Source organism: Geotrypetes seraphini, chromosome 6, assembly GCF_902459505.1.
Source record: "Geotrypetes seraphini chromosome 6, aGeoSer1.1, whole genome shotgun sequence".
NCBI lineage: Eukaryota > Metazoa > Chordata > Amphibia > Gymnophiona > Dermophiidae > Geotrypetes > Geotrypetes seraphini.
In genome coordinates this window covers 28,693,803-28,717,842 of record NC_047089.1, presented here as the reverse complement: position 1 = coordinate 28,717,842, position 24,040 = coordinate 28,693,803, and the positions used below count along the sequence as shown (strand labels likewise).

General features: G+C 44.6%; 1 protein-coding gene across 1 annotated transcript in view; it reads left to right on the top strand.

Annotated features, from left to right (window-relative positions):
- The window catches only part of SESN3 (sestrin 3), a 123,437-nt gene that overhangs the window by 81,000 nt on the left and 18,397 nt on the right, over nt 1-24,040 (top strand). The window contains exons 2-6 of the mRNA XM_033949241.1: nt 8,053-8,112; nt 10,858-11,055; nt 18,430-18,612; nt 19,292-19,528; nt 20,773-20,920. Of these exons, the coding sequence (XP_033805132.1) occupies nt 8,053-8,112; nt 10,858-11,055; nt 18,430-18,612; nt 19,292-19,528; nt 20,773-20,920 (826 nt within the window). The remainder of the gene's footprint in view (nt 1-8,052; nt 8,113-10,857; nt 11,056-18,429; nt 18,613-19,291; nt 19,529-20,772; nt 20,921-24,040) is intronic.

Below are 24,040 nucleotides of genomic sequence, written 5' to 3'. Positions count from 1 at the left end.
GATTAGATTAGGGTTGGGGAGGTAATAGTGGGTCTAGATATCTGACAGCAGTGAGGGGGGAGTTAAGAGTTGAAGGTAGTTTCAAAAAAGTGGGCCTTTAGCTTGGATTTGAACACTGCCAGGGACGGAGCATGACGTATTGATTCAGGCAGCCTGTTCCAGGCATATGGAGCCGCAAGAAAGAAGGGACAGAGTCTGGAGTTGGCAGCGGAAGAGAAGGGTGCAGATAAAGAGGGGCTTGCCCGACCCGACGAGCAGAGATCACAGGGGGGGGGGGCATAGGGGGAGATAAGTGAGGAGAGGTATCGTGGGGGGCTTCAGAGCGAACGCACTTGGAAGTCAGCAAGAGGAATTTGAACTATATTCAGAAATGGACAGGGAGCCAATGAAGCGACTTGAGGAAAGGGGTAATGTGAGAATAGCGGCTCTCGCGGAACATGAGTCGCGCAGCAGCATTTTGAACGGATTGAAGAGGTGAGAGGTGTGTGGGAGGTCGGAGAGAAGTATGTTGCAGTAGTCTAAGCGCAAAGTGATGAGAGAAGGGTTTTGGTTGTTTATTCAGAGAGGACGGATTTTGGTAATCTTAGAGGAGGAAGCGATGGGATTGGCAGTCTGTTGGCTGTCTGCTTTAGTTCTTTCCACCTCTTCCTATTCCACCCCCTCTCCTTTGTTTTTCTCCCTTGACCTTCAAACTCACAGCAGTGAAGCCACCAGCCTGCCTCTGACCACCCCAAGGCCCTTCCATCTGCCGTGACTTGCCTTCTCTGACGCAACTTTTGTTGCCGCTTGGATGGGATATGGCAGAGGAAAAGCAGTCTGGCTCCATTGCTGGATATGAAAATCATGCATTTGAAGGGTGAGGGATGGAAGGGTGGGGGGGAAGGAGAAGGAACAAACATGTTGGACCCACACCTTGGGGGGGGGTTAGGTCTGGATTCACTACTGGTGTCACTGATTCAACACTCAAGGGTTACCAGACGTCCGGATTCCCCAGACATGTCCTTCTTTTGAGGACATGTTCAGGGGCCCGGACGGCTTTTCAAAACCTGGCACGTCCAGGTTTTCCCTCAAAATCGCCATCGGGCAGGAGGGCAACGCAGTGTGCGCCTGTTATCATTGTCGCATGTGCGGGTGCCTTCCTGCCTGACCAAAGCAGGGGGCGGGACTGGGGCGGGTCTAAGGGGTCCGTATTTTCCGAACAGAAAATCTGGTAACCTTGAGGGTAACTCTTCGTAAAGGACATGCCGGTACCCAGATGACTGTTAAGAAGCGGCGGGGGGGATGCCCAATCGAGTCGGGGGGGGGGGGGTGCCAGATCGCGGGGGGAAAGGGTGCCGGATCACAGGGGGGGCCTTTGGGGGGAGCAATGCCGGTTCTCGTGGCGGGGGGGAACGTATCAAAGCAAGTTTCCATTATTTCCTATGGGGAAACTTGCTTTGATAAACGAGCACTTTGGATTACGAGCATGCTCCTGGAACGGATTATGCTTGTAATCCAAGGTACCACTGTACTTGTTTTCAAAAAGCTTCTAAAACTCTGCAAGCTTTACTGCATAATATATAATATACTGTATATCATAGAAATGATTACCGTATTTTCACTCATATACCGTGCACCCGTGTAAAATGCGCACACGGGTATAGCGCACGGGAAACTAATTTATGTAAAGAAATTTTTATATACCGCGCACACCCATATACCGCACATGCCGCCCCGACTCTCCTCTGGCTGCCCTGACTCTCCTCTCCCCCTTGAAGTCCTATCCCCACCCTGAAAGCCTGATCCCCCCCGACGTCCGATTCACCCCCCAGCAGGACTGCTCGCACCCCCACCCTGAAGGACCGCTTGCACCCCCACCCTGACGTCAGAGAAAGGGCGGGACCGCCGAAAGAGGAAGCAGCACAGACGCAGGGCTCAGAGATGGAGCGGGACCGCCGGCAGAGGAAGCAGCAGGACAATGGTAGGCAGCTTCTCCATGATGGGGGGGGGAGGTTGTGGGGGTGCGAGCGGTCCTTCGGGGTGGGGGTGCGAGCGGTTCTGCGGGGTGAATCGGAAGTCGGGGGGAGGGAACTATGTAAAAAAAAAATGTGTACAACGCGCTCACGAATATAACGCGCGCGTTATATGTGTGAAAATACGGTAGTAGTAGTATAATCCTGATCTATCACAATTTTTTTCCCTGTAAATGTGCCACTGGCTGCCAAATAACTTCATTATATACAAACCACTCCGTGTTTGACAGTGGGCAAGGTGTTCTCTTCAAACGCTTGACCTGATTTTCTTCAAATATGTGATGGTTTTGAACAGTTCAGTTTTCATGTCATCAGTCCAAAGCACTTTTGCTTCAAAAGCTGCAGGTTTATCGTGGTTTTCTTCTGCATACTTTAGACATGATTTCGGTAATGAGATCATAGAAACTGCTGCCGCTATATTGTGAACTTGTGAGAAAACTGCTCCAGTGTCGGCTAAACTTTCAGCAGATTGTTTGCAGAAGTTCTTTTGCAGATGGGACCCGTTTAGTTGTAAGATTTTTCTTAGTCTTCAGGTCTTGCCTTGTCTTGAACACCGCGGGAGACCATTAGAAGTACCCTGTTTACCCGACAATAAGATCTATCCCAAAAATAAGCCCTAGCATCATTTTTAAAGATGCTCATAATATAAGCCCTAGTTAAGATCAAGTCCCATTCCCTCCCCCCCCCCACAAATATCTGTGACTCAATCCCTGACACTAGTGCTGCCTGATTTGCTGAAAAAATGGACTCGTCAATTCAGCAAACCCCCCACCCCCCACCCCTGCTGCTTTAGGAGGCCTCGAGCGGAGGTATGTCAGTCTCACGGTGGGAGGTTTGGTGGGGTTCTGCTGCACGAGGGGATGAGTGAGAGGGGAGGAAAGGTGCTGCACATGGGGGGGGTGGGGGAGGAAGAAATGGGGTGGAGGCGAGGAAAGGATTGATGATTGTTGTACATGGAAAAAGTAAGACATCCCCTGAAAATAAGCCCTAATGCATTTTTTTGGACCCAAAATAATAATAATTTATTTTTGTATACTGTCACACCCAAGAAGTTCTAGGTGGTTCACATCCATTAATTAAGATCCGTGCTGACACACGGATTTACAAAATTTTGACATAGTTACAGCAACAGAGGGGAGCGTGGGAGCGCTTAACAGAGTTTTATCAAAAGTACAAGCAGCAATAAAGGAAGGGATGGAAGGTAAAGGAAAACAGGAGAGAGATCATGTGGGGGGAGGGGGGGAGCAAAGGGAGCGGGGGGAAAGTGGGAAAGGGGGGTTGCAGATGGAAGGGGGTTTAAAGGGCCTATTCTCGGAAAAGGTGCGTTTTGAGTAGTAGTATAATCCTGATCTATCACAACTGTCTTATTTTCGGGGAAACATGGTAGATTGCAGTAATCTAAGCGTGAGGTTGCAAGAGTGTGGGCAAGGGTCCAGGTAGTGTGCTCAAGAGAGGAAGGGACGAATGGGGAAAACATTCCTAGATTTTAAAGCAACAGTGGATTCCTAGAATACATCATCAGTTGGTTGGTTTGTTTGTTTTTTGGGGGGGTGGTTTGGGAATGTGGTAACTTGCCAGCTGCCCTGATTACGATGCTAGTGTTTAATCATGACGTGAAACGTGCACAGCGTGCCAGATACAACTCTGGACACCTTGATGTGCAGCCTGGATAGTTCATACGGGCCTTCATCTGCCAACATTTACTGTGTTCCAGTATTGGTGATTAGGGTTACCATATGGCAGGGGTGTCAAAGTCCCTCCTCAAGGGCCGCAATCCAGTCGGGTTTTCAGGATTTTCCAATGAATATGCATGAGATCTATTAGCATATAATGAAAGCAGTGCATGCAAATAGATCTCATGCATATTCATTGGGGAAATCCTGAAAACCCGACTAGATTGCGGCCCTCGAGGAGAGACTTTGACACCCCTGTCATATGGCTTCAAAAAAAATGGATTGAGACATCTGGCCTTTACTTCTATTGAAACTAATGGTAGTAAAACCCAGATGTCTCAATCCAGTCTCCTTTTTCTAGAGCCATGTGGTAACCCTATTGATAGCCTAAAAATAAGTCTGGTTTCTGTGCCCCAAAGTTTTATACACCTGTGAGAATTTAAGCTCTTATTGAATAAAGTGGGACCAGTACTTCATGTTAAAAGGATGTGACCGCCTAGTGACGGTTTTGTACTGATAGCAGTACTTCTGTTGGGGAATGGGGAGAGGGTAGTGGTATATAGTTAGATTATCTCTGTCCGCTTTAACAAAAAAATAAAAATAAAAAATAATTGCTTCTGCTTTTTCTTTATTTAAACACTTCATTACATTTCCTTTTTCTCTGCTCACATGTTGAGGGTGCATATCAGGGTGACACTATCAACTTCCTCTTTTTGGCTCTTGAGGAGACATCTGGAAGGAAAAAAAAATTTTAAATGCTGATTTAAACCAAAGTGAAGGGCAAAATTGTTATGGAACAATTTATTCGTACATTGAAGTTTTTGTGAACGGATTGTATCGGGACATACTGTGTACGAAAGCTTTTGATTTATTTTTTTACAATGTGTTCTGTACTTAGGATTTATCTGTGTGGATTCATTAGACCAAGGTTATCGCATTTATTTTACCTTAAAAAAAAAAACCCAACCCCTCTCATCTTGGTATTGCTGTCACTTGGAAGTTTTTAAAGGTCAAATTGTTTGTCCCAATTGTGTTGATAAATTTGTCCCCCCCCCTGCGACTTCAGAGAAAAATGCAGTTCTTTGTTGGCATTTGATAAAAATGTGACAGTCTTTGATCATTCAGGTTACTGTTGTGTGAGAACCCCTACTGTAATGTGTTGTAGGAAAGGACACATTGTTTAGTTCAGAAGTTTACTTTAGGCCTAATGATTTGACGATATCGATTTTTCTGATTTTGTTTAAGTATAAATTGTCTAGATATGTACGACAGCAGTGAGTGTTGTGTTTGGGGGTTTTTCCAGTGCAAATCGTATGCTATCCTATTTGTATAATATGGGCAAACTTGGAGTTATTTTATTTGATGGACTCCCAATCTTTGTCACACTGAAACCTATCCTCGCCACATCCCCCCTCCCCCCCTAAATTAAAAGAAAACCAAAGTCTTTTTGCTAAGTAGAAGCCCTCATATGGGAGCACATTTGTCATCTTTTCACTCTTGTGGCTGAAAAAGTACTTCCGTCACATCCCTTCCAGATTCAGTATACTAGGTGTTCAATCCCTTCCCGTAATCCGGGAGTTGCAGAAATCCAAAGTTTTCTGAGCATATGCTCCTCCCACCTTAGAAGAGAGAGTTGGATCCCTTGCAGTTTCAATTTCTGCAAGGAATCTGTGCAGAAGTCTTTTGGATTTGCTATGCATCTTTTTCTTATTTTTCGCTTAAAATTCATTTTTTTTCTGTGGCTCGAGTTCCTTGAGACCCCTTTGCAGTGGTCCTCTGTCTGAGGAAAGGATACAGTCCTACGGAGCCGGACTGCTACTTCACTGAGAAATTTTGGTGTATCTGTGAAGCCAGCCTGCTGTGTGCCACCCTTCCTGGACTTGGAGTCCATTCCCCTGGAAGCTCGCTTGCCCTCTGACTTTGTCAGGGGTTTAAGCACAGGCTGTATGCATCCTGAGTGGGGAAAAAAAAAATCCTCTGGGTTTCAGAGCGCAGGCTACGTTTCCCGCCCCCAGTTGCATGGATAGGATCTCTGGGAGCAGAGGTTACAGTATGTGTCCATCCAACTGGCAGTCCAAAGATCTTCAAGTCTGGTCATTTTGGAACTGTTCTGAGGCACCCGTGGCTGGAGTCGACAACATTTAGGCAGACTTCCTCAGTCATCAGGTCCTGGACCCGGAAGAATGGTCTCTCTCACGCAGAGCATTCCATCGGATCGTGCAGTGCTGAAGTCGGCCCCACATTGACTTAATGGCTTCAGCAGAGAACTTGAAGGTCAGGCGCTTCGGTCTAGTTGCTTCGGACTGGCCTCATCTGTGGTATGCGGATCTTGTTTGTCTTCAGCGGGACATGAAGCTCCAGCTCTCTATATTGCAACCTCAGTCAGGTTCGGTACCCTTGGAGACCCACAGCACTTTAGTCTTACTGCATGGTTCTTGAGAGCTCGGCCTTGATGAAGCACGGTTATTCTGATGTAGGCATCTTGACCCTTTTGAAGTCTTAAGAATCCCTCTACTATGATTTTTTATGCCAACGCCTGGAAGGCTTTCCAACTGTGTGTGTGTGCAAGTTCAGGTAGCAGGCGCTTCAGGGCACGCAGGGGTTCTAGTTTGTTTACTGTTCATCCAGATGTGACCAGGTTTCTAAGAAGGGCGCTTTATTTGCAGCCTCCCTTGCATCCTTTCCCTTTGTGGAATCTTGGCATCGTTCTCCAAGGTCTTGTGGAAGCCCCATTCGAGCCACTAAAGGATGCTACTCTTCTGAAATTGACGATTGAGACTGTTTTTCTGGTTGTTTTCATCTCGGCACGGTACGACTCTTTCATGCAGGGAACCCTTTGTATCACTCATGCTGAAGTTGTTCTACCCAAGGTAGTTTCTGCTTTCCATGTCCACCAGGAGATTCGTTTGCCTTCATTTCATTCCACAGGCTCAGAGCAACAGGATCAGATCTTACACCAGTTGGGTGTTGAGAGAGTCTTGCTTCACTATTTGGAGAGGACTAATGATTTTCAGCTGTCTGATCACCTCTTTGTCCTGCCTGATCCACCACAGCATGGTCGGCCGGCATCTAAGAGCTCGATTGCCCGATGGATTCGTATGGCCATTTTCGCAGCTTTTATCACCCAAGGCAAGTGCCGCTGGTTACCCTTAAGGCCTATTCAACTAGAAGTGTTGGTGCTTTGTGGGTGGAGTCTCACATGATTCATCCAGATGAAATTTGCAGGGCAGCTACTTGGTCCTCTCTTCATATCTTTACCCAATTGACTGAGTGGATGTAGTGGCTCACTCTGTTGCCATTTTTGGGACCTCTGTGTTGTGGGCAGGATCTTCTGTCTCTCCCTAGATGCTGCCATTGTGTTGGTACGTCACCTGGCATACTGAATCTGGAAGGGATGTAACAGAATGGAAGATTAGGTTTAACCTTCAATAATCTTCTTTCTGTTAGTTCCTGGAGGATTAAGTACGGCCCACCCTTTTAGTTCTGCATCACCTGCTTTTGGCCTTGGATATTCTCCTTACAAGCTTGAGGATCTTCCAGCCAGTAGATGGGTCCTGTGGAGAGTTTGCTCTTCTGTGAGTATGCATATTATCAAAAGCTGCTTCATGGGGGTGTTTAACACTCAGCAGGTTAGTTCTACAATGTTCCTCAATGTTTTTCTGGGTTGTCTTTTGCCTGTTTGACTTGTTTTTATGTTTAGCAGAGCAGACCAGTTCATAAATTGTTTGTCGCTGGGGAGTTTCCCCAGTACCCCCTTCCTTGACATGGATTTGTTAGGTATGTTGCTTGGCTTTGGGACTGAACTAGAGGGGGCTCTAACTCTCTCTAAGTTGGGAGGAGCACATGCTCAGAAAAGTGTTTGGATTTCTGCTACTCCTGGATTGTGGCAAGGGATTGAAAACCTAGCATATTGAATCCGCCTGGGATGAACAGAAAGAAGATTATCAAAGGTGAAAATCTAATCTTCCATTAAGATCTCCAAGATTTCTTTTTCTTGGGAAGGGATAGCAAGCAAACTTTAGGTCCTACTGGCTTATTTGAAAACTTAACCCTATGTATGTAACAGCATAGGAATGTCATCGGCTTTATGTATATTAATACAAGCACCCAGTTCTGTTAAATCATAGCAGCAGGTATAGATATCTTCGGCATAAAGATTGGGAATAGTTAAAAAAAAACTTGATGGAAAGTATTTATTTAGGTATTTCTATCTAGTATATATCTAGGTACAGAATTCTAAACTGATTCTACTAAAATATTTGTGCACTGTATTTAAAATATAGTTTTTTTTTGGGTTTGTTTTTTTTTTAAGATCCAGTGCATGACTTCCTCAATCACCATACAGATGCATATTTTTCATTCTTTAGGAGAAAAGCAGAGTTCTTCAGTCAACAAGAGGACCAAGTGCCTTTATTCCAGAAAAAGAGGTAAGGCCCTTTTTTAGTAATCTACTATTCAGTCATGGTACATGGGCTTGTCTTGCCACTGGGGCTTGTGCACATCTATGCCATTGGTAGTTTGACTACCAGCAGGGCCTCCCAAGGCGGACAGGTTTCAGCGAAGATGTCGGACTAACAATGTACCACCCATCTGGGCAGCGTTGAGGTGGAAGATCAAATTTATACTGTGCAGAAGAAAGACCCAGCAATCTACCATATTTTCACGTAGATAACGCGCACCCGTGTAAAACGCGCACATGGGTATAGCGCGCGGGGAACACAAATTTATGTAATAAAATGTTAATATAGTGCGCACACGCGTATACCGCACATGCTCCCGCCTACTCCGAACCGGCATCCTCCCCCCCCACTCGCGTCACCCCCCATCCCCCTCTGATCCGAGATAATCTGATCCGGCATTCCCCCTGCGAACCGGCATCCTCCTCCCCCCCCCGCTCGCGTCACCCCCCCTCCTCCGCGATCCTACATCCCCCCCCAGCACCGCAAATACAACTCTTACCCGATTGGGCACCGGCACCAGCACCAATGCACAGCATGTGCCAGTGCCCGAAGATCCTCCCTCGTTGGTTTGGGCTGGGCTGGGCTGGGCCGGGCGGTGCGAGAGAGATCCTCCTTCTTTCTCTGCCGGGCTGGACTAGGCTTTGAGCATTTGCGCATGCTCAAAGCCTTCTGGTCTCGCTCTCTCCGAGATATGCACGGTTTGTAAAATCGTGTATAACGCGCGCGTTATATGCGTGAAAATACGGTACTTCTGTATTCTTCCATGAAAACTTGATATCGCTATCAAGTCGCTAAGACTTGAACACGAGTTGAAGGCACCTAACCTAACTACCAGAGGTTGAAAAATCTTGGTTGCCTGACTAAAATGTAATTGTCAATGCCAGCATTGCGTGGGACTGCATGAACCAGGGGTGGCTACAGTGACTGATCTGCAGTAAGTGAGAATGCAAGAAAAGCATAAAAGAGCAACCCTCTCTACAATGCCACATACTGAAAACCCAGGGCAGGAATTTGTAAGGGGGGGGGGGGCAAAACACATTGGCACGCTGTTCGTATATTATTCAGTTTTTGAGCAGGCCTTGAGGGCCCAGGGTAATTATCCTGTTTGCACCTCCTTAACACTGGCTGTGCCCCCACACAATTTCCCCAAAGCACTGAAGTTTTAACTTGACACCCACATTTTTTTTTTCTTTTTCTTTAGATTGTCTAGAATTAATGTAGTGATACTATGCAAAAACCATACTCTGAATTCTTTATCTTGAAACAAATTTTCGTTTTTCTTTAGACTGATAGGGGCTTTTAGATATCTCAAATGACTAAATCTGCCAATTGGTTTTTTCAGACACCTCCCTTGCTTCCTCCAAAACTTCATCTTGGAGAGGAGGAGTGGCCAAGTGGTTAGATTGCTGCCTTGGCACCCTAAGGTTGAGAGTTCCATCCCAGCCTGCTCTCTGTGACTCTGGGCAAGTCACTTAATCCTCCGTTGCCCCGGGTACTACAGTTAGATTGTGGCTCTGCTGGGACAGATAGGGAAAATACTTGAGAGTAGCTGATTACTGTTCATTGTATTGTAAACCGCTTTGGGTGAAACTCTTCATGAAAAGTGGTTAATAAATAATAATAATAATTAAAAAAAAATCTTGAGTGGCATTCTTGGCAATTTTTCCATGCCCATGTGAAATGGATAATTTTCTGTGGCTTTGCATCACTGCTGATGCTAAATATGGGGCCCTCGCTAGGGAATCATTGACCACTGGTGTCATCTTAATTGATTTTAAGTGGCGCCACCAAGAGGTGAAGCAGAGGCTAGCATGGTGTTGCTTCTGTATTTTCCATCTCCCTGTATAATGTTGTATCCATAATCTTCAAAAAATGTGATCCCCAGTACTTGACCCTTTTAGCCTCCAACTGAAAGCATATCCTGGCTTCTATTGGGAGTCTTAGTTCATGCTTTTAAATGTGCTCCATATTGGCAGGCTTTCTTCCCTGTCTTGCTGAAATACAAAACTGTTACAGCTGTTTATCTGTAGTCTATTTCTCTCATTACCAACAGATATATACTCGACAAGCATCTCTGTAACCAAAAAGAGAGACTCGCTGATGTGTTTAGATTAGATTAACTCTTAGAAAAATCTTTATGGAATGCGTATTTTTAAAAGTCTTTGCTCTAGTTATAGATGTGAAAGGATGAACGCTGAGAACTTGGGGCATGGTAATATATCTAAATTGATATGAGGCCCATTGACATCATGTTACCTCATTATAATTGATTATTGAATGCGAGTCAATTTTTGTTATTTTGGTACATATCCAGGGGGGGGTTATTTCTGCTATAAATTGATTTTTAAATATTTATACTTGGGGTGGGTGGGAATATATCAGTATTTTGAATGGGGCAAGGTTTCTGCGGTAATATGTTTTTGTGTTTTATTGAATAATCAGTTGGTGGGTGGGGGGGGAAATGGTTGATTATGAACATGTGTAAGTTGAATGTGCCTTTATTGTATAATTATAAGTTACAGTTGTTGTATTGCACTATTGAAGGTTTGGAGATTAATAAAATTTAAATAAAAATCATAGCCTAGAATTAGTCTTGACCTGCCTTTACAGCCATCCAAGATGTCAGCAGTCCATTCCCTGGCTAACAATTTGCTTGTTTATTAAAGGAAACATCTGTTCCTCTCTTTTTGACGTTTGTTCCTTGCTCACTAGCTAATACAAGCTGATGTGGTGGCCGACTGTTCCAGCCTACTAGTGGAAGAATTCTGCACATCTGGCCGCCTGGACAATATAACCCAGGTCATGAGTTTACATCCACAGTACCTGGAGTCCTTCATCCGTACCCAGTTTTATATGCTGCGCATGGACGGACCCCTTCCTTTACACTACCGGCACTACATTGCCATAATGGTAGGTGGAGATGCTAGCGAAGCCTTGGTTTTCAACCCCTACAAAATTGCGTGAAAAAGTGTGGTGGCTGTGTTAGTCCACTTTCCAAGGTAATATATAGAAATAAAAAAAGAGGAAATAATTGGACTAGCTCAAATCATTTTATGAGCTTTCGAAGGCAACCGTTCTTCAGACTAGAAATAAGCAAATGTTGACAATATCAGTATATATAAGGAAAACATGAAAGCATTTCAGGGATAGGGAGAGGTGGGTAGGTGCAGTGGCATACCGGGGGGGGGGGGTGCACAGCCGTCCAGGTCCGGATCCTCCTGCCCTACTACCCGGGTCCTCCTGCCCTTCCTTTCCCCAGGTCCGCCCGCTGCAATCTTACCTCCCCGCTGCTGATGCTAATCGCCAACAAGAAGTCTTTCCGGCGTCAATTCTGACGTCTGAGAGGACGTTCCGGGCCAGCCAGGCAGTGATTGTCTGGCCCAGAACGTCCTGAAAGAAGACTTCTTGTCGGCGATTAGCAGCAGCAGCGGGGAGATAAGATTGCAGCGGCGCAGACCAGGGGAAAGGAAGGAGAGAGGCGCTTTGTTTTGTTTTGGGTTTTTTTCAGCGGCAGGGAGGTAAGGCTGTAGGCAGGCAAGCTGGCTGGCTTTAGCGCGGCAGGGAGGGAGGGAGATAGGCAGACTGGTTTTGGGTGTGGACAAAATCTGGAAGGTAGTGGGGGGACATAAGGGGGCACTGGGGGCACCATGGACACGGGACGGAGGCACTGGGGGCACCATGGACACGGGACGGAGGCACTGGGGGCACTAAGGACATGGGAAGGAAGGAGGGAGGGAATAGAAAGGGACAATTGTTGGGCCTGAGTGCAGAAAGAAAGAAAGGATACACAGTCAATTAATAGATGTCCCCTTTTGATGAAAAAAATAAATGGTCACGTTACCTCTGACTTACTTTTTCTGCAGCAGAGTCAGCAGCCATGCTGAGATGCAGGAAGGTCCCGCGATGACTCGTCTGCCGACTCTGCTCTGGAAGAAGTAAGTTACAACGGAGGGGGTGTACCCGGCAGACGCAGTCATTGCGGGACTTTGCCACAATTCCCTGCGTCTGCCGGATCCACCCCCTCCGACGTAACTTACTTTTTCCAGAACAGAGTCGGCAGACAAGTCATCACGGGACCTTCCAGCATGCGGCTGCTGAGTCCGCTCCAGAGCAAGTACGTCGGAGTGGGGTGGACTGGCAGCCGGCAGCTACAGTCATCGTGGGACCTTGCTGCATGAAGGGAGAGAAAGGAGTAGGATTGTTGGAATGGAAGAGTGGTGGAGGGAAAGAAAGGGGGCAGGCTGGTATGGAAGGATGGTGCTGATGGAATTGATGTACAGAGAAAGGGGAAAAACATAAGGGGGAAGGATATTGGAGGGAAAGAAAGGGGGCAGATGCTGATTGATTGAAGAGGGGTGGATGGCGAGAGAAAGGGCAGACATTGGATGGTAGTGGGGAGCCTATGCTGAATGGAAGTGTAGATGGGAGAGATAAGGGAGCAAATGCAGGAAGGAAATGGGAGGAGAGAAAGAGGGGAGCAGACGCTGGATGGAAGTAGACAGAGAGGAGAAGATACTAGATGGAAGGGTTGGAGAAAGAGGGTACATAATGGAAGGAGGGGATAAATGATGGGGAGAAAAGGATTGAGTTAGGGAAACACTGGAGGGGTGAGGGAAAGAGGTGGCGAGCTTTAGGTAGACAGTAAAAAAGGACATTGATGAGAGGGTAGTAAGAGCGTAATCTAGACAGATGCAGAAAATAAATTGAAAAGGAAAATGAGGGAAAAAAGGGGAAGGGATTGCAGAGGAGGTGTGGGAGAGGGAAGGAGAGGAGAGAGATGCCAGACCAATCGGGGTGAAATTAGAGATGGAAGGGGGAGGCATACAGTTTCTGGAAGGGGCATAGAAGGAGAGAAGATGCCATATAGGGGAAGAGAGACGGCAGACAGTGGATGGAAGGAAGAGTGTTACAAGAAGATGAGGAAAGCAGAAACCACAGAATACAAAGGTAGAAAAAAATTTTCTATTTATTGCTTTAGGAGACATATGTTACTGTTTCTGTGATGCACTGTATGCAGAGTCCAGCTTCTTATGGTTCAATTTAACCTTTGTCTATGTATTTCTATTTTATCCCCCCTTTTACAAAACTGTGGAGTGTTTTTTAGCACCAGCCATGGTGGTAGCAGCTCTGAGGCTCAGAATTCTATGAGCGTCAGAGCTGTTTCCACCGTGGCTAAAATCTACACTACAGTTTTGTAAAAGAGGGAGAGGTTAGTTTGTGATTACATATTCCATACTAGGCGAAGGTGTTTTCTGTGTTGTGTGTTCGAAAGACATGGTTTTTTGTTAGGATTGACTGCAGGATCGATCTGTACTAGTCTGGCTTGTTTAGTTTTACAATGGGTATATTGATGTGAGCATGTAAGATGCTGCCTTTTCCTAGGTACTCATGTGTGACATGTGGCTTGTTTCTAAAAATCATGTTTTTTGTACAGATGGGGGGGGGGTATCAAAAAATAATGGGCCCCGGGTGTCTCAGATGCTAGGTACGCCACTGGGTAGGTGAGTGGGCAGGAGACACGTATCAAAGCAGTTTTAAATGTCTTTGTAGTGGGAAAGGAAACCCAGATCTTTAAGTCTTGTCTGGTAGGTGTCAAAATATTTTATCATTGGTGCAGTGGTCAGTTTTTCCAAAGTGTTATCCTACAGAGGTAATATGCTGGTTGGTATTACAATTTTTAATATGATAGCTATGTAATTTGTCTCCCTCCCACCCACCCCTCCACTCCACCCACCCCTCCATTTTCCTATCCCTGAAATGTTTTCATGTTTTCCTTATATACACCGATATTGTCACCATTACCTTATTTCTTTTTTTTTTTTTTTTTTTATTTCTATATATAACCCCTACAAAAGAAATTTTTCAAAATCAAAACTGTCTCTTGATAAGATGAATGTACATCAGGGTTCTCAACTTGATCCTCAGGATACAAGTGGCCAGTCGGGCTTTTAGGATGCTCTTATTTATTTATTTGGCTTTATTATTATTATTTTTTTTATGTTTAAATGATTTTTATTATTCCAGCAGTAAGAAGCAAATACAAACAGTAGTACCATTCAGGAAATAACATTTTCAACAACATAATCAGTTCCCCTCCCCAAGAATCCAAGGCCAGTCCAACAGCTGAGAATGGGAATAAAATCTTAAAGATTCAAAAGTCTACTGCGAGCACGCGGTGTGAGGTCCTGCCAGAAGTGCTCCCACACCTGACAAAATTTGCGACCCGGGCCAAGAGTCAAGTCTCCCACCATGCGTCTCTCCAGTGTTGCGTGCACTATCATTAGGGATCTCCATTGTGCATATGACGGGAGAGCCAGTTGGTGAGGATGGCTTTTTTTCCCATCAAAAGGGCTCTGGAGATAAATGCTGACATTCCCCTGGGTTTGGGCGAGGCTATATTATAAAATCCAAATAACGCCCTCGGTTGCGGAAGCCATCGCCATCCTCAAAGCGATGTGGTATATAGGCCCAGATGTCTCCAAATCTGTTGGATTGCGGGGCAGGCCCAAAACATGTGACTCAAAGATGCGTGAGCCTGATTGCATTTCGGGCAAGAATGCGACTCAGTAATCCCCATCCGGGCTGCACGTTCCGGTGGAATGTAAAGTCTAAGAACAATTTTCAATTGCATTTCCCAGTGAGTAATAGTGAATTTCAGGACCCGTTGTAACTGTTGAGCAGTCAACTGGCAATGCAAGTCCTCAGCCCACGCTGTCGCTATTTATCCAGATTCGTACTTGGTTGGCAATCCCGGATCCCCACAATATGAAATCGTCGAGGAATCCTCTGTTGTGCTGAAAGGCTGAAGAGTTCCGAAAGCGCCTCCCTGCAGACTTCAGTAAGGGCAGCCACTGGGAGGGACTGAACATAGTGACGGATCTGGTAATAGGCGAAGAGATCATTGGCCTGTATGTCAAAAGTCCGTTGCAGCTCGGCAAATGTGACCAGGCTCCCCTCCTCCGAAAACAGGTGAAAAAGATATTGTAGACCTTGTGATTGCCACCTAAAGAAAGGTGGCATTTTGCATGCCTGGCTGGAAAGCTCCATTGCCTTGTATAGGCAAATATAAAGACACCCTAGAAGACAATTTGGCTGTTTTACAGACCCATCTCCATGTCCTTCTGGCTGGCGTAAAAATGGGGTAGTGAGACACCAAAGGACGCATCCTCGGATCCGCCACATGTAGAAAATAGCTCACATGGAACAGAGCCAGCAAAGATAACTCCAGTGGTGTAGCAGAAAAATCAGATGTTCCTCTAAACCAATCATTAATATGTCTCATCTGACAAGCCATAGCATACCAACGTACATTTAATAAACCATAGCCCCCCCTATCCCTGGGCAGACACATCCTTAGCAAGGGCTTACGTGGTCGCTTACCACCCCATAGAAAACGCTGTAGCTCTTTCGTTATTTGGCTTTATTAACTGCCTTTTTTATGAAAAGATTCACTCGAAGCGGTTTACGAGGTGAAAAGTTTGGTAAAAAAACAAATTTTCTGTCCCTACCTACTGTAATCAAGTCTCTGTTTTGATCTCAATCCCCTTATTTTTATTTTTGTTTTTTGTTATACATAATTTTAAATATTTTTTTACTTTTTTATCATTGTAAACCAACCAGATACTTGTGATGGTTGGTATATCGAAATATTAATAAACTTGAAGCTTAATAAACTTAAATTAAACAATCGAGGGCTATACAGTTGCAGGGTGTCAAAGTCCCTCCTCGAGGGCCGCAATCCAGTCGGGTTTTCAGGATTTCCCCAATGAATATGCATGAGATCTATTTGCATGCACTGCTTTCATTGTATGCTAATAGATCTCATGCATATTCACTGGGGGAAACCCTGAAAACCCGACTGGATTGTGGCCCTCGAGGAGGGACTTTGACACCACTGGTCTGGTGAGTTTCCATTTTTTTCATAAGCTATTTTTCCTATGATTCAAAAAAACTGGAAACTCGCTAGACTAAATGTGGAGCCCTCGAAAGAGACTACGTTGCTTAACTTGCTTTTTTACCAAACTTTTCAAATCACCCTTGTACAATACATTGAAAAGCAATCGGGTACTCTTTAAGTATTTCCGCTGTCTGTCCTGGCAGGCTTACAATCTAATTGATACCTGTGGCGGTAGAGGGTTAAGTGACTTGTCCAGAGTCATGAGGAGCAGGCTGAGATCAAACTTACATGAGAGATTTCATACAGTGGAGGCTGTACGTGTACAATTTCTTATGCAGGTTCATCGTGGATACCTTAAACTGCACTGGGTTGGTATCCTAAGAGCTGGGTTGAGAGCCCCCGATACGCGTGTAAAGAAAATACAGAAAATTGGTTTGAACAGGATGTGAAAGTCGTGAATCAGATTTTCCCAGGACATGTTTAGGGTAGGGCTGGAAAGCTGCATGTGGCTATGAAGTCAGTGTGTGTTGGCACTTGCCTTTTTGATGGAAAAAGTTTGTACACATGGCAGCTTCAAAGAGGAACTACCTGCGTGGTTTTCCTCTAAGTATCTGGTACAAAATTTCTATCCACTGGCTTTGCAGCCTAGGGGGACTGATGGAAAATTGTCCAGTTTAAAAAAAAAAAACAAAAAAAAAACCGAGTTTGTTCTGTCAGTGGCAAAAGTTCAAATGAAGGTCCCTCAAAGCTGAGGGATTATCGCCTAAGGATACAGGAATGGGATACACTGCCAGGGCTGCTTTTGGTGGTCTAATTTTCTATTGGCACAATACTTTTTTCACCATAGCTGTAAATAGAAGTGTGCTACTTATAATTCCCATTGCTACAGCCTGCGTTTCAGGTCACCATACCAGAGATACTAAATATAACAAGTCTTGAACTTAACACGTAAAGATCAGAGAGTGTTTTTGTTTATGCTCGAGTTTCTGGGATCGGTCCGTTTCCAACAGTCCCTCAAGAACGTGAGGACAGGATTACAGGCCAGGTTTGCAGGCAGCGTGTAGCTCATTTTGGATTACTCAGCTGGTGCTCTTCCTCTGTGCGGCGTTGACAGTCTCATCCCGACACTATGTTGAATACTTTCCAGAGCTATTTTGCTCCATATCATTTCTGCTTTGCTACAGGTGAAAATCAAAGGGATGTAATAATAACCTTTGAACATGAACAGAAATATATTTAGAGCATAGCTATTCAAAGGATATGTTTCTAACTTTCAGAGTTGTGACTCTATTTGCATCTTTGGAAATGGTCTAGGGCTGGAGGCCTAACTTTTTTTTTTCTATTCAAAATTTCACTTTAAACTTTTTTATATTTAGGAGCATAAAAAGTGGGTTGCAATAGATGGGTTTAGGAAAAGTAAAACCAAAAAAGTTGAAGGAAACAAAAAAAACAAAATATGGATTCCCAAATTCAGAACAGCAGCTCAAAAACTGACAGAACGACTTATCTGACAGTTTTTGAACTGCTGTTCTCCTGAATTTGGAAACACACATTTTGATTTTTGTCCTTGGTTACAGCTATGAGGATAAGTACATTACTGCACTATTTGAAGATTTGAACATTTATTTAAATATTTGATACTTTATTTTGTGAAGTTTTTTGAGACCAGTGACACTGTCTAGCCCCAGTGCAATGACGTATGTTATGCTGAGATATATGGGTGCAATATTCTCTGAATTGCACTGGTTGACAGTTGGAGGCTCGGATTAAGTTTTAAGTTTGGAGGTTTTTGCTATAAAACCAGATTTTGGTCTTACCCCTAGTTACTTCACAAATTCATTTTCACTTGCAACTAATAAACATACTAGACGTTCACATGCTACTTTCATTTTTCTGTCAGTAAAAGGATGTAAATTTAAAAAAATTCCACCGTCTCTTATCCTATCAAGCAGCGTCCTGGGACAAAGACTTAAATTTCTTAAATCATGACATCCAGCACTTATTTAGCTTTCAGGAGGCATTTGAAAACATCACCGGCAGCGGCGGTAACTGCTTCAATGCTCATAGGAATTCTGCGAGTGTCGGAGCAGTTACCGATGCTGCCGGCGCTAAAAACCCACGCTAGGCTTAGTAAAGAAGGGGGTAAATTATTCTATTCAATTGTAACAACTTTCTCTTTTTGTAAACCGCATAGAGCTTCATGGTCCTGCGGTATACAAGCAGAATGTTCTGTTATGTTTCTTCACATTTTTTTGAGTTGGTTTGTTTGAATATTAAGTTGCAAATGTCTTTAGCATAGGTGTCTTTAGCATAGGTGTCTTAACTATACGTTCGTATAACGATTTTGCTAGTATTTTATTTCCAAGTGCTTTTTTTTTTCTTTTCAGGCATCAGCCAGGCATCAGTGTTCCTATTTGATAAACATGCATGTTGATGGGTTCCTTAAAACGGGAGGGATTGCAGAATGGCTGAATGGCTTGGACTACATCCCACAACGACTGAGGAATCTAAATGAAATCAATAAGCTCCTTGCACACAGACCCTGGCTAATAAGAAAAGAGCACATTCAGGTACTAAAGTGGCCTTACAGAAGAGGGAGTAAGACTCTTCTCTAGGGGAAAGTTATACTTTGTGCAAATAGTAAAAAATAGCATGTATTAACAGAGTAAATGACGGCAGATAAAGATCTGTGTGGTCTATCCAGTCTGCCTCAACAGTCACATTCATTCTCAAGGCAACAAACCAGTAATTACTCAATTTACTTGCTTAGCAGTGGAAGGGAGTGGGCATCTTTCCTGCTGCCATGGGGGAAGGGGTGCTTGACTTCAGCAGTGGGAGGGAGTGGACATCTTTCCCTTAGGGGGGTGTTGCTTGACCGGTGGCAGGAGGAAGTGGGCATCTTTCCCACTGCTGTTTGTGTATGTGTGGGGGGGGGGGGGTTTGATTGATTTTGGCACAGGAAGGAGTGTGCAATCCTTCCTGCCAATCTTCAATTTGTTTTTTGGGATTTTTTGCGTTCTGCACATGTGTCCATCACCGTCACCTGTGATGTGCACATGCAAATGTATCGAATCTTCGCTACTCTCCGCCAACCTCATTTGCATGCGAGGTTTTTGGAGAATGACTCACCTTTCTGAAATTGCTACCATAACAGCTGTAATAGCGGCCCATCGGATTTTACCACAACGTTTTAAGAAGCTAGCCCTGAGAGGTGTGTCTCATGACAAGTTATTTTGGTTCTCATTTCAGGAACTGGTGAAAACAGGGGAAAACAACTGGTCTTTGGCTGAGCTGGTGCATGCCATGGTCCTGCTGGCACATTATCATGCATTGGCAAGCTTTGTGTTCGGTAGCGGTATTAATCCAGAGCAAGATCCAGAAACCTCCAATGGATTCAGACCGGAACTAATCAGTAATTTCTGTGACTGTGACCTTACCAATGACAACAACATTAAAAATACATCCCTTCTAAGAAGTAACTTTCAGGTTAGTACCAAAGCTGTTTATTAAGTCCTCCCCCCTCCCCCCCCGCAACACCTTTTCTTGGAAAGTACTCTGATTTTTAAATCCTTGAAAAACAAGAAGCAGGCATGGCATGTGATTCTTGAAACTCTTTCTAACCACTCTGCCTTTATGTGTGTTAATTTCAAAAGAGAAATACAGTCAAACCTCGGTTTGCGAGTAACCCGGTTTGCGAGTGTTTTGCAAGACGAGCAAAACATTCTCGCAAAACGTGTCTCGCAAACCGAGTGTTGACTCGATTCGCGAGCACCCCCCGATAACCGGCATTGCTCCCTCCGCTCGCAAAGAGCCCCCTCCCGCTCGAATCAGCACCCCCCCCCTCGAGAACAGGAATCCCCCGCCCAACCAACTTTAGCTCACACCCCCCTTTGGCACTGGCACGCAGCCCACAAGTGCCGGTGCCGCTTGAAGATCTTCTTCCCAGTCTCTGCCAGCTTTGAGCATGCATCTGCGCATGCTCAAGCCCTTCTAATTCTCCCTCTCGCCGAGATTCTCGGCGAGAGGGAGAATTAGAAGGGCTTGAGCATGCGCAGATGCATGCTCAAAGCCGGCAGAGACTGGGAAGAAGAAGATCTTCCACCGGCACTTGTGGGCTGCGTGCCGGTGCCAAAGGGGGGGTGAGTTAAAGTTGGTCGGGCGGGGGGTTCCTGTTCTCGCGGAACGAAACCCCCGTGAATTTCGGGGGAGTACTGTATATACTGTATAAATGACTGAAGAAATTCACTGTCTCCAGCTGGTTACCGGCATGTCGGGGCCAGCGGCGTACAAGCGCGCTGCTGCGTGGGTGCACGCCACTGCTGAATGGCTGCCTCAGTTCTCGTGAGGAGCTAGCGAGAACTGAGGAGCCATTCAGAAGTGGCGCAAGCCCATGCAGTAGCGCGCTTGTGCGCCGCTGACCCCAACATACCGGTAAACAGCAGGCAGCTGTCCAGCGAAGTACCAGCAACCGGCACAATTAGGAAGTGTCGCGGGCCCAGGCATTAGCGTGCTTGTGCGCCGCAGGCAGCAACAATCAGCAGGCAGCCATCCACCAACCTCCACAATTTATAGGTACCACCTGGGGGGAGGGGGGATGGTATATTTGCTTCATAAGACGTACCCTTATTTCCACCCACTTATGGGGGAGAAAAAAGTGCGTCTTATGGAGCGAAAAATACAGTAACTTATGTTGAGTCAATCAGTTTATCCATAACTTTGTTTTGCTGTAGCTTGATGATTCCTTAAGTGAATTGGAGAACTTAATGGAAAGAATGAAGAGGCTCCAGGAGGATCGTGAGGATGAGGAAACCTCACAGGAAGAAATGCTAACTCGCTTTGAGAAAGAAAAGAAGGAAAGTCTTCTAGTTATTTCTGGAGGTACTAAACTCTTGCATGGTCTAAAGATAATGTTCTCTACTATTTGGGTTTCTGATGGAATGACTTGGAGGTGTAGACCATCCCCTTCAGTCAACGACTTGTTCCTCCTCAAAATCAAGGAAGAAAAGCAACATATCCCAAAGTAAACTTGAGTGTTTTGCCAGGGTGTTTTGAGGTTCATGTAGCAAGGTTGACAGTACATGTTTTTCAGTAACACATGCACACAGGATCTTCTGGAGAAGCTTGTCACCAGTATTGGTTTTAGCTCCTCAGGCACCACAGGCATTCTCATCCCAGAGGACTTGCCAATTGTTTACACATGGAGGGTTAACTTTGCTACTAATGACTGGATAGTCAATTCTGAACGGTTTACATGAGCTTCTACAATGGCGTTTCTATGCATGAGCCATGGTGTTACATTACATAATGGAGTTACAATACATGAGCTATGATATATGAGCCTTAGTACCCAAGGTCACAGGGAATATCGGTGGGATTTGAACTGGGCTTCCCTGTTCTCATCCTACTGCTTTAACCACTAGATTACTCCTTCTCTTCTGCTACCCCCACCCCCACCATACACACACAATTCCACTCAAATCCCAGACAAGTTGTGGATGTAGGGCTAATTGGTGCAGAATACAATCCAATCTTGTATACCGGGCCATCCCAACTATGGGACTCTATCCGGTTCAGAGAAAGGAGAAGTCTAATTTCTGAAGGTAGATCCTTCCAGATTTTTACCAAGGCAAATGACAGTGATACAGCCTACCTAAGGTTTTAATTCCCCTTATAGAAGGGAATGCTAATTTAAATTTATGAATTCCCCTGGAGGAGAGGCTGTTTATAGCTCTTATTTTCAAATTTAATCTGTACTGCTTTTCAGCAATGTAAAAATCAAGTCTTTTTGCTCTTGAGGCCGTTTCCTCCCGCTCTTTACTAGAATCTGTACACCTTCCTGCTTATTTTCATCTAAAGATGAAACAAGAATGACTTGTTGGATATGGGGAAAATCCTCACCTAAGTCAACCAAAAACTACAAATGCCTAAGTGAAGGGAAAGGTCTTATAACATCACACCAAGGAACATGTATTGTAATGGTTGTAAAGTGGTGATAGGTATCTTTCATTGATCAAAAACCTTTACATATATTATGGCTGTAATCTCAGCCTTTTTTTTTATTTATTAAATAATCATTTAAACTTTTTTTTACTTTTTTTTTGTCTTATGTTTTAACACCAAAAAATAATTGATTACGAGCGTCTGTTAGCAGCAGGCAAAAGCATATGCTATTAGCATTACACGCTTGTTAGTAACGATCTCTGCCTCGGAATTTGTTTCATTTCACTTCACTTCTATGTCCCGTGAGTTGACATTTATTTTCCAGATATTTTACTTGGATATGGGACCGAGTGCAGATAATTTATTGTGAGGCCTTGTTTGCATCAGTTGGTCTGAAAAGCGGGCACTGTCCAGATAACAGTACTGGTAGTGAATATCTAATAATTTTTTTGACAAAACACAACTAAATTTAAATTTTTATAAATTGAAGCCGCGTTAGGGTTTTGTTTTATTTTTTATTGCAGGCCGCGGCTGCAAAAGCTCCAACACTCCTAGAATTCCTGTGAGTGTCGAAGCGTTTACCGCCACTGCCTGCGATTAAAAAAAAACAAACAAACAAACCCCTAACGCTGGGGTCATAAAAGGGATGGGAGGGGGTAAATAAATAGTGCTGGTCAGTATCGGCTGAATATCGAGGGTAAATACTTAGAGCAAGAACCTAATTAATATCATGCTGATGGTAGTTGCTTGGTTAACCCAACGAAAGAAAAATATCAGATAGTACTACAACTACCTATCACTTATATAGTGCTGAAAGGCGTTCACAGCACTGTATATTTTGACATTTAGAGAAGAACTTACAATCTAACTTGGACAGACATGACACATAGGGTTGGGGATGGGTGAGGTGAGAGAAGTTAGGAGTCGAAAGCAGTCTAAGAGGTGGGCTTTTAACTGGGCCTTGAACACTGCCAGAGAGGGAGCCCGCCGTAGAGATTTGGGCTGCTTGTTCCAAGCATACGGCGCAGCAAGGCAGAAGGGACGGAGTCTGGAGTTGGCAGCTGAAGAGAAGGGCACAGAAAGGAGGGATTTAACCAGCTGAGCGGAGTTGATAAAGCCCATGCAGTTGTCTCATCCTCACTTGCTCTTTAATGCAGTTTGTGAGAACCTGCCACTTTTAACAGTTCATTGCCTGAAAATTCTTAGTGCTCGTGGCTTTTAAAGTTTGTTACTGTTGAATTCTCGGTAGTAAGAACATTATAGCGCATGAATACACTGATCTTGTAATTTTTCTCGGTCTACTTGAGAGACAACCAATATTTATCAACCTGAGCAGGAATTTAGATGTCAAAATGTCTGGCAGTTGTTTTCATGGCTGATCAAGGACAGTTCAGACTAAAAAGAGGTAATCGTTTTCTGTTGCCTTCCACAAAAGTGAGACATTGACAAGGCTTAAAGATAACAAGATTTCAGCTGTCTGTGCCGAATCAGCTATAGGCAAATGCCACGATTCCTTCCCACGCTGAATTATGCTTTGTTTAATGAGGCAGAGAATAGATAAGTGTCGCCAGTGATTCAAGATAGGTTGTTAATCTAACAAAGTGCTAGCAAAGGCCATATGGCTCGCGTCTCCTCCGCCCTACAAAGCATGTGGGAAGTAAATGCCAAAAATGAACACCAAGGTTGGACGTAATCGGCTTTGCAATAATTAACTCCAGTGAGGGTAGTTATGTGGTCAAGCCACCTGATAGTACAAGGGTAAATAATTTGATTCTAGATAGAGAAGGTCTAACTGCTTAGTAACAGTGTTCAGTCTCTTCAGAAATGCTTAGTTACTGGAGCTTACAAACTACTATACATACACATCGATCTTAATATGACATTTCAGTGGCTCTCTTAAGGTGCCCTTGAACCTTTTTGATCTTTTTTACTAATTGTGATGTTAAGTAGCATAGAGGAGGGGTTAGTAAGGATGACTACGTTGGAAATAGCAATGCTGTTCCCCACCCCCCATAAGGGATACTTTTCCTAGGGTTACCCTATGACTCCAGAAAAAGG